We start from the raw sequence: 16929 nt of genomic DNA, 5'->3' as shown, positions 1-16929 counted from the left end.
TTTCTAGTATCTGAAGAAAGGGCTCAATACAAAAAATTATTCAGTAATAACACAATACTTTGTAATTTATTATGGTCGAAGGGAAATATTTTAATTTTTTCTTTGGACACAGAACGTAGGCATGAACTTTTTTCCTTCTTTTTTTGTTTCAGCTGAGCAAAAGTGATGATGTCTATGGCTCGTCCCTGTGAGCGGCGCTTGTGGACTTTAATAGCTGTTGTTGCTGCCACCTATACTCTTTCATGCCTTCTTTACACCTTCCTTGATCGAGAGCAGTCTCCACTGCTTCTTCGCCCTGCCGCCCTCTGGTGGAAGAGTGATGCTCAACCCTATAACATGACGCTACTTGACGGTGAGTTATGATTATATCAGTCAGTTAGTTCTTAGTGAGTGTCGGACTACTTTGAATAATCATTCACTGTCGCAAAAACCAAAAATTTGTTTCCCAACAGACTATTTGCGCAAGTATAGTCAGGCTTTGGTATAGCTTGACCGCGGAGAGATGACGAGTGAACTGGTAGCTGAAACGGACCACTTCATTTTGTAATTGGTAGGATCAACGAGATTGCGCTAGTAGTAAAAACCGAACTGATCGCGCGTTCTTGCTGATCGTACGAAATGAAGGATTCTGTTTACCCGTTCAGTTCTTGCGCCATCGCTCTGCGGTCAAGCTGTATAAGACCTCTGGTCGTTTGAGGAGTAAACGTTCCATTTGTTTAAAAAAATTATTAAATAAAAACAAAAAACCCGACTGCGTAAAAACCAAAAAAACTAAAAAGAAAAATGTATAAATCCAGTAGTTTAGAATGTTATTAAGTACTACTGAATAACTACACCGTTGAAATAGTTTTATAACCGTACACAGATAAGGCAAATCATAAATTCAAAAGCAGAATAGAAGGGTCAACAGTCGGGGCCCATTCCTTTCTGATTCAAAGAACCCCGAAAATTTGAATGGTCCCCGACTGTTGATCCTACTATTCTGCTTTTGAATTTATGATTTGCCTTATCTGTGTACGGTTATAAAACTATTTCAACGGTGTAGTTATTCGGTAGTACTTAATAACATTCTAAACTACTGGATTTATACATTTTTCTTTTTATTATTATTTTTTTTTGGTTTTTACGCAGTCGGGTTTTTTGTTTTTATTTAATAAATTTTTATTTTACACTTTTTAGTTAATTTTCATTGACTTAGTTATTATGATTATAAGACGGTACATTTCGCAACCTTGTCATTTCATTGGGATAGTTTGTTCCTATCGTGAGGTTTATGAAGTAACTTGCGGTGATTTAAACTACTGATAATTAGTCCCTCTAGGGACCTAACTTGGCTTAAAGCTACATGTGCTTGACCTTCGGCAAAAATGCGCGAACTTAAGTCAACCACAGCACAGCTATATAAACAGCCTGTAGGACTGGGAACGTCGTCAGTCAAGTCTTTCTCGCAAAACTAAAAAAGCCTCTCAAGAAAGTACACGTCGCGAAACTCAGTCCCTTGAATCAAGGCAAAAACAAATGCAACAGGTTAGAAATGAAAATCGAAATTAGTAAACTCTTTCTTTTGGTGCTTATTGCACGGGTTTATTTTGATGAGGACTACAATCTGAGTGTCTTGCCTTCGTTACGCATAATATATTTTTTATTACAGTACAGAATACATTAAAAGAACACATGAAAGAATTTACATCAGAAAGAGGGGAAAGTACATTCGGAGCTAAGGTGTCTTGACTCACCGCCTCAAGTGGGACAAGCAATCGCTTAGACCACTCGGCCAATGAGACCCCAATTAGTAGACTTCGTAAAAAAAAAAGGAAAAAAAATCAGGCAGTGAAAGCTACCTGCATTTGTCGCATGCTACCTGCGTGCGACACAGTGTACAACACCCAACGTGCGCCGATCCCAAACTGACAAAATATGGCAACTGATTGTTGATATGGTGAATTTTGATTACTGTCATGTGTTTAGTGACACTCCCAAGGTTAAGACAAATCGATTGACGTAAGAATTTCCGAAATTGGTCAAGGCGTTTAGCATGCAGAACGCCACATAGGAACAAACATACATACATAGACTTATAAACACATTACCCTCCTTTGCGTCGCGCACGCACAGTCGAGTAAAAATTCAGGCAGAGAAAAATACCTACATGTGTAGCACGCAGGTAGCGTGCAACACAGTGTGCGACACCCAGCGTGCGCCGATCCTGAACTGACAAAATGACAACCGGTTTTTGAAATGGTACTTTTGATTACTGTCATGTGTTTAGTGACACTCCCAAAGTTAAGACAAATCGATTGACGTAAGAATTACCAAAATTGGCCAAGGGGTTTAGCCTATAGAACGCCACATAGAAACATACATAGACTGATAAACACATTACCTTCCTTTGCGTCGCGCAAGCGCAGTCGGGTAAAAATAGGGAAGAGGTGTTACCGAAAACGATTGGCTTTGCGTCAATCTATGAGTCCTTCAACCCAAAAATGAGCGCGCCAAAGCCAAAGATCTTCTTACCGGAATCTTGATTACCGATAGGTTGAAGCTTAAACGATGACATTTGTTAAAATTGGGGATGATACAAGCCGGATTTCGTTGCCGACAGCTCTTATATATTGACGATGTGCCAATCTCTCCCCCCCCCCCCTCTCTTGCAACCCCAACATAAACGAAATCGACCAAGACCAAGCATCTTTCTACCAGAGCCACACTATACAGATACAGAGCATAGCACAAGTTAGATTCTTTGCCCGTAATTTGAGTCTACATCTTAGGTCCCAAAACAAGATCTTTTACAAATATTCTGTTGCAAGATTGGACAGACGTATCATTGCATTTGCTTGAAAAGGGAAAAATTTTGTTTGCTCTGTGATTGTCGAGATTAAGTTCGATTATGCTCTTTTTTTTCGAAATTAAATTTCATCCATAAATAAGTATACTATTCTTTAACAATAACCACTAGCGCAGCCAGAAATACCTTCTGGAGGTTTTTTTTTAAATTAAAAATACATTCTGGAGGGGGTTTTTTTAATGAAAAATACCTTCTGGAGGGGTTTTTTTTTGATATAAAATACCTTCTAAAGGAGATTTTTTTTTAAATCAAAAATACCTTCTGAAGGGGTTTTTTAATGGAAAAATACCTTCTGAAGGTTTTTTTTTTTTTTTGATCAAAACAGTCCTTTCATTTGCATAAACTACTGTATATAGAATTTGCATTTATGTTAAAACCAATGGTTGCGCACCTGACAATAACCAAATAATAAACTAATATGGGAGGGAAGTAGAATTCATTTTACATTGGTAAGTTCTTAAACCGCCCTAGTTTTCTTTTTGGGCACACTTTCTACGGGATATTGACTCAGTTATTGGTATTTTTGGCGGATTTAAATTTTGAATGTGCTTCCTTGACCCACAATCCTAGCTCATGTTCAGCGATACCAATACCCGAACTTGTGTTCTCTCGTGAATTTACATATAGCGTTCATAGACCATATCTCAGAAGAACCTGCACAAAGGTTCCTCACTAGTCACTACCCCTGAATTGGATTCTACTTCGAACGATGGCGTAGACGTCCTGAACCTATATTCTGGTAGATACTGAATTAAATTCCGAATTTTACCGAGTGATGAAAAAAAAGAAAAGATACACGTATATGCATTTATACCTACATCTAATGAGAAGAACATTAAGCAAGGAAAAAAGTTAGAAAAAAATTGCTGTTATTGGTGTATTGCTATGCTGTCTTGAAATTTTACCAATCGTCAACCAAAATTTGTCGAATAAAATTTTTGGGGGGAGGTCACTGAACGATGGACTTCAATAAAAATTCGCCAACCATAGTACCACGCGACAAAGAACAGCGATGCTGGTTTTATCACAAATGCCAGTTGGACAAAGCAATCAATTTTTCTGCTGGTGTAAGCAGTTAAGTTGCTGGTTAGGTATAATCAGAGAAGTTTAAACACCTACCACAACCCAAGGTGAACCACCTGCTTAGTAAAAATGAAAGATGTCAATTCAGGTTCATTGACGTACGCACTAGGACAAAAATTTAAATTTTCAAGTGGACTCGTGTCAATCTGTTTGGAGGGGATAACATTTTTTTTTTTTTTTTGGTGGGAAGGTAGAAAAAAATATGCTGTCCAATTCCTTGCTGGAATTTCATTAAATTTACTGAAATATTGAGTAATTAAAACAAGAAGTTCTGTCTAGAACTAAACGAGTCTAAGTTTCCGTATACCAATATCGACTTTCTAGTATCTGATCAGTATTCTCAAAATTAGCTAAAATCGTAAATTATTTCAAACATATTTTTTAATATTTTAAGCTCATTTCGAGAAATAAAGTATGCCTCGCTCATCTAAAGAATTAGATACGTAAAAAATAAATGAAAGTACAAATAAAATAGCAGTACCTTTTAAACAAAGCAGCTAAATACATTTTTTCCATCCAAAAAAAAAAAAAAAAAAACTTTCAATCGCTTTCAAAAAGGAAAAAAAAAGAATTCAAATTAAAAGCTCATTAAAATAATCACATCAAAAAAAAAAAAAAAAAAATAGTTCGTTTTTCTCCTGCTGCCAAAAAAAAATTTTAAGAATGAATTAATGTACTTTCAAAAATAAATAAAAACAATAAAATGTCAACTTAAAGAAATAATTTTCATTGTCGAAAAAAAAAAATCGTCTGCGCATATCTTTATGTAGAAACATAAAGGATTTCTCTACCAAACAAGAAGTTCCGTCTAGAACTATACGAGCCTACTTTCCGGTATACCCATACTACTTTCTAGTACCTGATCAATATTCTCAAAAATAGCTAAAATCGCAAATTGTTTCAAACATATTTTTTCTAATTTCTAGGAATAAAGTATATTCTCACACATCTAAAAAAAATTAGATGCGTAAAAAAAAAAAAAAAAAAAAAAAAAAAAAAAAAAAAAAAAAGCAGCACCTTTTAAACAAAGCAGCTATTCGCAACTCCAGCGCTCGAATACGCTACCTTGCGGTGATTTACAAAACTGCGGATGAAACTAAAACATTGCCACGTTGCGTTCCACGTGGGTCTGTTGACGTAAACAGAGGCAGTTTGTTCTGAGTATTTATTAACGCAATCGATGTGTCTTAGTTTGCTTTCAGCTACAGAAATTAATTCGTCCCTTAGTAGTATTCTCGAGCTTCTCAAAATAATGTTAGTTTTCCTTATTTCCTTCTAAAATATGTTGAGAAATGGTGAAAGCGAAAACTCTGGATTAACAAACTTGGATAACGTTATACAAGGTAAAAAATTTTATTGTTTTGAATGAATTTGTAAGAATATGAGTTTTTTTTAGTCTTAAATTAATTTAACAAACCATATTTTACAGCAGCATTTAGTTGGAATGGACAGTATGCAAAATATTTTCTTGAATATATTATCGTAGAACAAAATGAAAAATGTTTAACCGAGAAAGAATTTACTTTATTCCTTTTATTCTCAGCTGAAAGGTTTCGCCAAATTTGTTTAGGGTTATAGTTTTAGTATTGTGCGAGCAAAGTAGCCTTGGCGAGATTTCGCGTTTTTAGTTAAACCATTTTTAATTTTTATCATGAGTGGAATAAAATGGTAGTAAGATTACAGAATTCGATAAGTAAAAAGAAATAATGGTCAATCAACTGAAAAGAAAACTACCACCATATATCCGTAAGAATTTTGTAGATGATTTGCATAACATGACATAATTAAATCGTAACTCAGAAATTAGAAACATCGAAACAGAAAAATTTTAAAGTAACCGATTCGGGAATTCGAGAGAAATAACTCAGCTACAAATGCAAAACAATAAGCGTTAGCCAAAGCAAAGCAAAGAAGTATCATCTTCTTTTGGTAATAATTTGTAATGTCATATTAAATTTTCTAGCATTAATTGTTATTCTTGTCAGGTCACAATTATTATTTAGTTTTATCAAGAATTGATAAATATCGAATTCAACATCGTGAAAATGGCTGCTTAGAACTACGAACTACGTAGTTTGCATTAATGTTTGACGTTTAATAATGCTTCTTGAATTCTCATTTCTTTATACGTGGGCCAGAATATCAACAAGACTTTAAAAATTAATTTAAAAAGAATAAAGCGAAAAAATCATGCATACGAACAAAATTTACTAGGCTTATTAGCATTTTCTTCGTTACCACTTGCGTTTTTTTTAGTTTTTTCGTCCGCCATTAGACAGTGACTGCAGTGCCCCCTATAGTTCGTTGGAGTTGCGACGCAACTCCAGCGCTCGAATACGCTACCTTGCGGAGATTTACAAAACTGCCGACAAAACTAAAACATTGCGTTCCATGTGTTCATTTTGGCAAAACAAATAGTTTGTTATGTGTATTTTTTTTATTTGCGTAATTCATCATTTGGAATCGTCATCCGCAACAACGTAACCTCAAAAATATCTGATATAAACTGTAAGTACACATTTTATTTATCTTGTTCTGAGTGAATTTGAATAAATATCAGTTTTTCAATTCGATGAAAAAAAAAAAAAAAACGAACTTAACAACATTGACTGGACTCTTTTCCTTAACCTAATTCCACATAAATGATTTAAATAACCTTTGTTACTACAGTATCCCACTGAAATAGACAGTATGCAAATAAATTTTTTTGAAAATATTTATCGCAGAACAGATTGAAAAATCCAGAAAGAACGTTAAGAATTTGAACAATAAAAAATAAAAGTTCGCCAAAAATCTGTTTATAATGTTATGGTTTTAAAATTGTGTGAAGGAGTAATGTATCTTGACAAGATTTCGCATATCAGGTAAATCATTTCCATGACGAATGAATTAAATGCATGATTTCTTTTGATATCCAATCATATAGTCATAGAAATAAATTATCTAGTGTTAAACGTTACTCTTGACAGTCTGTTACGTATGTACACTATGTGACAAAAATGTCAACAAATGCCGGAAATGTCACGAAACTGAACTTAATATGTACTAATGTATAGAAAAAACGGTACAAAATGAAAATGCCGTTCAAAAATTTATGAATTCCGAATTCAACATCGTGAAAATGGCTGCTTCAGAACAACTTACTGTGTGTTCTGCATAATTTTTTACTTTCGTAATACTTTTTGATTTCTAATCTCTTTCTACATGGGTCAGAATAATCAAACGACTTTGAAAAATCTTTTCAAATGAATTAAGAACAAAAAATCATACATGCGAAGAAAAAAAAAAAAAAAAAAATATATATATATATATATATATATATATATATATATATATATATATATATATATATATATATATATATATATATAAAACGTCTGCGCAAATTGTTATGTAGAAACATAAATGACTTCGAGTTTATTCGCCGAAAACTGAATACCTAAATTAAAACTTTAGCGTGAAAATAAAAACCAATCATATCAACAATAATTATTTCACAGTTAAAACCATAGCTGTGGAGTCGGAGTCGGAGTCGATCTCATTTCGGGATAAAGGAGTCGGAGACGAATATCCAAGAATCGGAGTCAGTCATTTGTCCTCCGTGTATAAATTTTTGTCAAAGCTACGAAGTCGGAGTCGGAGTCCGAATAATTGTCGGGCACAGGAGTCGGAGTCGGAGCCATGTGCCTCTAAATTCTTGGAGTCGGAGTCTGGAGTTTGGCGTCAAGAGCTATTTCCAACAAAATTTGTTTGAAATAAATCCGCCTTCAAGTACGGAATCTACATTGACTTTCAGTTTCCCCGTAGGCGCTAATGTTAAGTTTTTTTGAACTGTTCAAAATTGAACAAAAAATAGTTCAAATCAAAAAGTGAAATGTGGGAATGAGTTGTTCTCGCCGAGATCTTTCGAACAAAAAAAAGTTTGTTCGAATCGGACTATTCATTCAAAAGTTATTAGGGGGGGACAGACCGACAGACATTTTTCCCCATCTCAATACCCTACTTTCCAATTTTTAATTTTTCGATATTTATTTAATTATTTTATTTTTGATTTTTTTTTTGTTTTTTGCGACATTTTTAAGATGCATTAAGCCTTCTTTCATGCTTTTTTCTTCTTTTTCTGACTTTTACTGGGAAAGTAGGCTAAAAATGAATACATAAATTAAAACTTTAGCTTGAAAATAAAATCAAAATATATTTAAAACAATTATTTCACAGTAAAAACCATGGCTGTGGAGTCAGAGTCGGAGTCCATCTGATTTTGGGACAGAAGAGTTAGATTCGAGAGCCGAAAGTTTTAAATTCAAAGACTCGGAGTTGGAATCGGTCATTTCCCCAAAAAGTCCACAAGTCTGCCAATATTTGCAGAGACGGAGTAGGACTTATTATTTGATACAGGAGTTGGAGTCAGAGTCGAATTTCCAAGAGTCGGAGTCAGCCATTTTTCCTCCGTGCATAAATTTTTTCCAAAGCTACGAAGTCAGATTCAAAGTCGGGAAGTCAGAGTCCGAGTAATTTTCGGGCACAGGAGTCGAAGTCAGGAGCACCAAAATTGTCGGAGTCGGGAGTAGGTCGTCAAGAGCTATTTCCAACAAAGTTTGTTTGAAGTAAATCCGCCTTTAAGTTCGGAATCTATATTGACTTTCAGTTTCCCCTTAGGCGCTAATGTTAAGAGATTTGAACTGTTCAAAATTGAACGAAAACTTGTTCAAATCAAAAAGATATTTACGATACATGTTTTTCATCAAAAGCTTTTCCCTACAAAGTTTGTTTGGAGCCACTTCGCCTCTAAGTTCAAGATTTATTTTTGCTTTGAATTTCCCCGTAGGCGATAATGTTAAGTTTTTTTGAACTGTTCAAAATTGAACAAAAAATTGTTCAAATCAAAAAATGAATTATGGGAATGAGATGTCCTCGCCGAGATCTTTCTAACAAAAAAAATTTGTTCGAATTGGACTATTCATTCAAAAGTTATTAGGGGGGGACAGACCGACAGACATTTTCCCCCATCTCATTACCCTACTTTCCAATTTTCAATTTTTCAATATTTATCTAACTATTTTATTTATTTTTGACTTTTTTTTGCTTTTCGGGATATTTTTAAGATGCATTAAGCCTTCTTTCATGCTTTTTTCTTCTTTCTCTGACTTTTACTGGGAAAGTAGGCTAAAAAGAGATGCAAAAACTTAATGAAGTTTTTTGTACAATGGAGTAAAAGGATAACATTGATATTGTAACGTTTCTGGCTATTCTTTTTACACTCGTAATGAAGTACTCAAAAATTTGAGTTGAAATACTTTTAAATGTGATTTATGACCCTTTTACAGATATACTTTGATTACTTCAAGAGATAAAATTTTAGTTTCTGTTAATGATGCAAAAGGATTGCACTCATCACTTCTTAGATGCTGCAAACGAATCGGTAAGAAGTTGAAAACGAGGAAAGTCGTTTTACGAAAATAAATTTCATTTCTAGTAATTCCCAACGCCCCATTTCTGAAAAATGTGTGTGTGTGTGTGATTACTTTTTTATTACTATCCTGCCCTGAGCAAAGGCAATACAAGGATAATGGGGATCATGACCCCCCCCCCCTAAACCATTGACAAAATCATGCATTAACATTGTGTTAAAATATTTCATGAATAAAATGTAAACAATGGGGTTGTTTCCAAAATTTTAAAAGTTTTTTTTTTTTTTCTGAAAGAGCATGCTTAAAAACATAGGATCTGACCATTTTTTAATTAATTTGTTTAAGTTTAATATTTAAAAAAAAATACTTAAATCGGAGCGCTTTCATTGTTTACGTCTTCTACCGATGACATCACAAATGATGAAATGCCATTCAGTGTTGCCATTCACAGTGCAAAAAATTTAATTCGCATCTTTACTCACGTGTATTGGCAACGATACGGTTGATAGCAAGCGTATAGCGCAATATTTAATTCGCTTCTTGATTATCATAACGTGGAAACGTGGTAGAAAGAAGGGCCAAAGTGCATCATTTGTGACGTCATCAAGACCACGCCTTGTTTGAAAAATCGGACATTTTAAAAAATTAATTAAAAAAAAAAAAAAACTGTTGGGAAAATAAAAGTATTTTCTGGGTCCATGTTATTTTTTTTTTCTCATTCTATCCATTTCAATGACTAAAAGTAGTACTTTTGACTGAAGGAAACCACCCCATTGTAGTAATTTTTTTGATTCATTATTTATTAAAGTAAACGTTTGAAATACTGCTTCTTTTCATTGATTATGAAATTAATTAGTAACCTTATGCCATATTTCTGGCCGATTTGGTGCTTACCGCTGGCCTTGAGTATTTGAAAGCTGTAGATAGGGGTTTGCTACAGTTGGCATGCGTTTTGATGTTGCAAAAGCTATCGATAAGAATTTTGCATGTCCCCCCCCCCCCCTCCCCAAAGGTTCATGTTATTGTACAGATTTTAGGTTTCGGGGAGAGGGGGGGATCTGTTCCAATTGCACCGAAGTGCTCCGATTTTTAAATACATTCTGATTCACAAACGGTGAAGTTTTTCGATTTTGCGCCAGTGGAGTCGAAAATAAAAAAATCCTGAGTTTCGTTTCGAGAATCTCGCCAAACTTGGCTGCGAGGTTGATGGAACTGAAATACTATATTTTTAAAACGACCACACTTCGTAATTTTACCATTCCTGGTTGATTTTTAAACCTTCCAGTGCTAGAATAAATACAGAAACGAACTACTAATGCTTTGATATGTAATTTTTTTATGAATTTGACAAGTGTATCACGATAAATTTCTTCACATAGTAGTATATTTCCCGTTGATGCACCTAAGATAATTTTAATAAAATATTAAAGAAGATTTCTAATATTTGAACTGATGTTTAAATTTTGTACCTCTGAAATAATCTGTTTTTGATGCATGCCGACATAGAACACGTGCTTCGCCGCTTAATTGCGTGTCGTGCTTGAAGTTAAAATTTCAATCCTTTTTCATCCTAAAGGCAGGGGTGCCCACTTGGGCTTCATGGCACAGACTGTGCCATTGGAAATTTGAGAGGGGGTTATTTTAGAGGCATTTTTCTCTTTTTTTTGGTGGGGGGGGGGGGGGGCTTTTGTTTTTGGAGGGTCTTTTCGCAATATTTATGGTGGTGCTCCCTTGCTCTGAGGGGGACAATCCTGCTAAAAGTATTTTAATTGTTTTGGAAGTTGGACGTTCTTTTCAGCCTATACTACTTTAAATCTGCTTATTTTATGCTTTTAGTCATAAGTGTATTTATTGTTTTTTGCAACTTGATTTATCATTGATTTTTAGTCTTTTTTAGAAGTCAGTTTTTAATGAACTGAACATGTGTTCCATTTTAAATTCTTGCAATACTTTCGGTCAACAAAATTTCGATTGACTTTGATTTTTTTTTTTTTTTTTGGCAGTTGGTTTGAATTTCTTCCACATCAGAAATCATATTTTCAATATTCAATACATATTTCATAAAAAATTGCACCTGTGATAATTTAGCCTAAGGCAATTTAAGTTAGCTTATTTTATTTTTTACTTTAATAAATATTTTACTTTTTAAATGTGACTTTAGTTATTAAGTTATTAGTTGTTTTAACTTGTAAATTCATTTATTCTGATAGTGATATAAAACATACTTTTTCCAAACTTTTAAATTCCAAAAGATTCAAGCATTTGCATGGGTGCAATTTACAGTTACTATGCACTACTATTAAATATTTCAAATCTGTCTCAATTTCTTAAACTATGAAGAGTGAATTTGTTTTACATGTATTGCTAATTTGTACTGTTAATGAGAAATAGCGCTTGTTAACTCTTAAAGTGTTATTTAGGACCTGCTCCAAAACTGAAAATTTGCTGCTTCAAAATGCAATTTAACCTACTCTGAAACTGCTCCGGGAATGTATTCACACAGAGCTGTCACTTCTGAGTACATATATTTGTACTTCATTTACAAGAAATGTAATTTTTTTTTCATATTCCAGGAAAGAATGATATGGAATGGCTAATAGATTTGCCTGACTTTCATTTCCTCATCAATAACAAGCGTTGTGATGGAGAAAAAGATGTCTTCTTGATGGTATTCGTCCATTCTGCTCCTACAAATTTTCGCAAGCGACAAGTGATTAGGTAATTATTTCTGATGTGAGAGCCAAAAAGGTTCTTTTTTTGGTTTTTTTTTTTGCACTTTGTATAGATGAACAAATCAAGGTTTTTCTAAGCAGCTTTAATCTTTTGAAAGCTGAAAAATTTTTCTGCAATCAAAAAGGATTTCCTTGTTGACCCAAAACGTGTGTGTTCAATTTTTTTGAGATATTGTCTTTAAAAGAATTTATTTATTTTTTTCCCCCTCTGCACTAAAAGTAAACTTACATTTCTTAACTCTACATGTAGCATATTGCATGTATATTTTCATTCCGCTGTGGTGGCCTGATCGGTTAGGCATGTGATTCGTAACTGGAGGATCCCGGGTTTAATGCTAGCCGGTTAGAGATCGTCTGCGTTCGTTAATGCTAATTAGGGCATGTTAAATATCCTGGCAGTCGCAAAGCTCTCCATGTTTCCAGTAAAAACCAGTAACTCTGGGGTGTTGAATCAGGGGTTGCTTGGCTCTTGGTCTGGATAAAAAAAAAAGCTGTCTTCAAGATCCAATCCAACTGGTTTAACCATGCATAGTGGCAGTACGGGGGACCCTGGAGTACTGTAATGTATATTTATTTTAATACAAATTGTAATATTAATACTCTTGTATTAATACAAATATAAGAGTTACCAATTCAATATTTAAAAAAAAAGAAAAAACTAAAAAATTTTCTTTTTCCAAAGATTTTTATGTGCATATTTGAAGAGTTTTTATGGGGAAGGGGGAAGAGGGGTCGAGCTTCCAGAAAATTTTACTTCAGTTTCACTTGCACCCCTGCTCTGGACCCAGCTAGGATGGTCATAGTCAACTCCCATTGAAGTTCAAGATCCCTCTTAAACTATTCACTCCATTGCAAGTAATAACTGCTTCCAGTACACTGCTCTTAACTCCCACGACCCTGTTGAAGTAGTATTGTTTCCTGATTTGAAGATTAGTTTGGAATTAAACTACTAATGCTTATTTTGAAAAGTCTTATAAGTACCCTACAATGTAATTTTTAGCTCCTCGTTGTTCTTTATAATCTCTTCAAGATATAAATTCATGATTCTTTCCTGATGTGCTGATTCTTGTTACATTAAAAAATATTTGTAGCATACAAATACAAAAGTCACGACCAGCAGCAGCCTCTGGGCTCAGTTAGGCTGGTTTTAGTCGATTAATCAATCCCGGTGATGATCAAGAGAATGTTTAAAACTATACAAACACTTGCACTTAACAACTGCTTCTTGAACACTATTCCAAGTGCCTGCCAGACCTATTGAAGTAGCAGTCTTTCCTAATTTCTGGATTAGCTAGTTTTGCCATTTGGAGTGAAATTTAGTCCATCAATGTCCTCGATTGAAATAATAAATTTAAATCAGAGTCATGTCCAATTGACTCTCCTTTGCTCAAGACTGTACAAGTACATATTAAGCTTTTTCATTCTGGAATAAAAATCTAAATCTGAAAGTCAATTTATATATAGTAATCTTGTATCCCTTCTTCAATTACAAATACAAAAGTGATGACCAGCAACAGGCTGTAGGCCTATCTAGGCTGATCTATGTCAAATTATCAGTCCCCAGTGACTATCATTAGTCCTTTTAATGCCACCCTACCCTTCTTTGCTTGTTACAACTTCTTTCGGTTAGCTGTTCCAAGTGACTACAGCCAGTGTTGCCAGATGGTCAAATCCAGATTTCCCCCAATTCCCTTCCAATTTTTCCCCAAAAAGCGATGTTTTCTACCAAAATTCCCCAAATGCAAAAATTATTTTTCCACTATTATTTTCATAAAATGAATCGACTTCCTCTAAATTTTTGTCTCTTGAAAAATTTTTTTCCCCCCCAAATAGCCAAATTTTCTTATAAAATTCCCCAACTTTTTTTTTTCTTCACATTTTCGTTTTTTTTTTTTTTTTTTTGTCTTTATCTTTCTTTATCTTTACTAATAATAAAGCTGAAAGTCTCTCTGTCTGGATATCTCTCTGTCCGGATCTCTTTCTGTCTGCCAGGATCTCTAACGCGCATATAGCGCCAAGACCGTTCGGCTGATTTTCATGAAATTTTTCAAAGAATTAGTTGGTAGCATGGGGGGTGTGCACCTTTAAGCGATTTTTTGAAAATTTGATTTTGTTCTTTTTCTATTCCAATTTTAAGAACATTTTCCCGAGCAAAATTATCATAAGATGGACGAGTAAATTACCAAGTTATCATAACGTGGAACCGTAACGTGGGCAAGCCAATTGGCGAGAAATTCATCATACATTATTTGTAAACATACAGGGGGACCAAAAGACCTTTTAATTTTCTACTACGGGCAAAGCCGTGCAAGTGCCACTAGTCATAAATACAAGCGCCTGACCGAGAGATAAGAAATAACCTAATATTTTTTTTCTACTCGCATTTACTACTCTGCTTCTGTATGTATATTTAACCTATGATTTTTGTATATGTTTATCCAAGAACACTCTTCATCACACTTCCTTTTACCTGTTTCACGTATCAACTAGTTACTCACGCAGAACATTAATGCGAATTCCATAGCATAATATTCCACATAATGCGAAATCCATAAAGTTGAGCAAAGCTAACCCAACGCTGTTTGATACAATGTTCCCACTACTTCTTGACGCGAATTTAAATACGAAAAAAAAATCTTTTTTTTCCCGAGGTTTTTTTCCCCAGGTTTTCCCCAAGGAAAAAATTTTTCCCCAAAGAATTCCCCTCAAAACCCATTTCCCCAAAATTTCCCCAGAGAGCACCAGATTTCCCCAAAATGGGGAAATTTCCCCAATCTGGCAACACTGACTACAGTCTTACTGAAGCAATAAATTTTCTCATTAATACATTACCTTGAATTGAATGCCCTTAAAGTGTCCTTTTGCAAAAATTTAGCCCATAAACATCCTTCATTTTGATAAATATAATCAACTGAATCATGTCCCCTCTGACATAAAATTGCAGCAGGAAGAAATAAAAAATTGTACAAAACGTGACGGAGGGTTCATAAAAAGAACTAACTCAGAAAAAGAAATTTGTGCTTCACCAAATGATTTCCAATTTATGACTTCACTTCTGCTTCATTATTTCAGTTTTCTGTTGAAAATTTGCATTATGTTTTATGTTCAAAGCACAGTAAAAAAATTTTAAATTCAAAGAAAGCAGATTTCTATCTGTGTACATTCTTATATCAGGATAAAATGTTTGCAACCAACGTTATGATTTAATGTGGTGCACAATATTGTGCAAAAGTACTTTCTGCTAAAATTTTCATTTATGATGGGGAGAGGGGGTGGCAATTGAACTATTATATGAGTGACAAATTCAAGTTTCATTTATTGGAAACTTTTTCAATTTCATAGTGCCATGAAAGGCATGTTGTTCACCAATAATTCCTTTTTGGTGTAATTTTATTCTGTTCACTGCTATAGATGATGATGATGTATTTTAATGTCTGTATTTTCTATGTAGGGAAACTTGGGGCAGTGAAAGCAACTTAATCCATGACCCAATGCGAGTTGTCTTCCTGCTGGGCACTGTTGCAGATTCGGAGGTGCAACATCGAATCCAAGAAGAAAATGAAATCTACCACGACATCGTGCAGGGGACCTTTGAAGACAGCTATCGTAATCTCACTTACAAGCACGTCATGGGTCTGAAGTGGGTCACATACTTCTGTCGTCAAGCTAGATTTGTCTTTAAAAGTGACGACGACATCTTCGTTGACATATTTCAGCTTACTTCTTTTCTAAAAGACACTTTTGGCCAGACTGGTGGTGTGGCAAATCTCATCATGTGTTATTTGGTGCACTCGCCTCATGTGAAACGCAGTCAACGTAGTAAATGGCGTGTGAGTTTTAGAGAATATCCCTTTCGAAAGTATCCAACATACTGTTCTGGTTGGGGAGTGTTAATGAGTCCTGATGTAGTGTTTAAGTTATATCTCCTGTCTTCCAAAGTACCCTATTTTTGGATTGATGATGTCCACATCACAGGCACTTTAGCAAGTCGTCTTGGCATCTCTCATGTAGATTTCAGTGATAAACTTGATCTGACATCCGTGAACATGGACAAATGGCTTAACAGCGAGCACTTAGTTAGGCCGTTTTTATTTGGGTATCCCGATTCGGATGCTGAAACTATTTTTGCTCTTTGGAATCGAACTATGCAGTATTATTCAAATAAAGTTACTATGAATTACAATAGGTAGCATGAACAATGTACTTTAGGATAATTCTTGGTACAGAACCGAATTCTGTCAAAAATTATATTTAAAAAAAAAAAAAAAAGAGCTGTTTTACAGATTTACCTTTTGACAAAAAATGTAATTGATTTATGTTTGACAAATCATTTCTTGCAGAACTCAAACAACAACGTACAGAATGTTTTCGGTTGTTCTGTTTTTGAACTTATTCATTGATTTAATTGCTTAAATATGTCACTTCATCTGTTCTGTAAACTAAATAATGTTTTAGTAGACATTTCATGTTTTATAAACTTTCTTTTAAAAAATAATGAATCAATGCGACACTCAAGATTAGAAAATACTGCTTTGATGCAAGGCATCAATCCTATATACAGGCATTTCCTCCATTTTTCATCAAGTATGTACGCATTTCAGACAGCTGTACTGATGGAAACATTTAACTCCCAGCATATGCTTCAGAATATGCATCAGTAATTGTTACTGAAATCCTTCTATTTTATGCTGTGATAAAGTTCTGAATGATAAAGATAATTTGCCCACTATTTTCAAAGTATTTGTGGTGACTTAGGATCCTGTGATATGGACTTGACATTTGGCATGTTTATTATTGTCAGTTCGTGTATGTACTTTCATCTGAATAGTAGACTCATTACAATGAATTGTGTTTC

General features: G+C 34.3%; 1 protein-coding gene across 2 annotated transcripts in view; it reads left to right on the top strand.

Annotated features, from left to right (window-relative positions):
• The window catches only part of LOC129227483 (beta-1,3-galactosyltransferase 5-like), a 77433-nt gene extending 60875 nt beyond the window's left edge, over nt 1-16558 (top strand). For both annotated transcript variants that reach the window (XM_054862055.1, XM_054862054.1), the window contains exons 2-4: nt 153-352; nt 11916-12060; nt 15526-16558. In XM_054862055.1, the coding sequence (XP_054718030.1) occupies nt 166-352; nt 11916-12060; nt 15526-16264 (1071 nt within the window). In that variant the 5' untranslated portion in view covers nt 153-165 and the 3' untranslated portion in view covers nt 16265-16558. The remainder of the gene's footprint in view (nt 1-152; nt 353-11915; nt 12061-15525) is intronic.
• Nucleotides 16559-16929: the final 371 nt, after the last annotated feature.

The sequence above is a fragment of the Uloborus diversus genome, chromosome 8, assembly GCF_026930045.1.
Source record: "Uloborus diversus isolate 005 chromosome 8, Udiv.v.3.1, whole genome shotgun sequence".
NCBI classification, from domain to species: Eukaryota; Metazoa; Arthropoda; class Arachnida; order Araneae; family Uloboridae; genus Uloborus; species Uloborus diversus.
The sequence above is the reverse complement of the archived record's forward strand: the minus strand, read 5'-3'. Positions and strand labels throughout refer to the sequence as shown.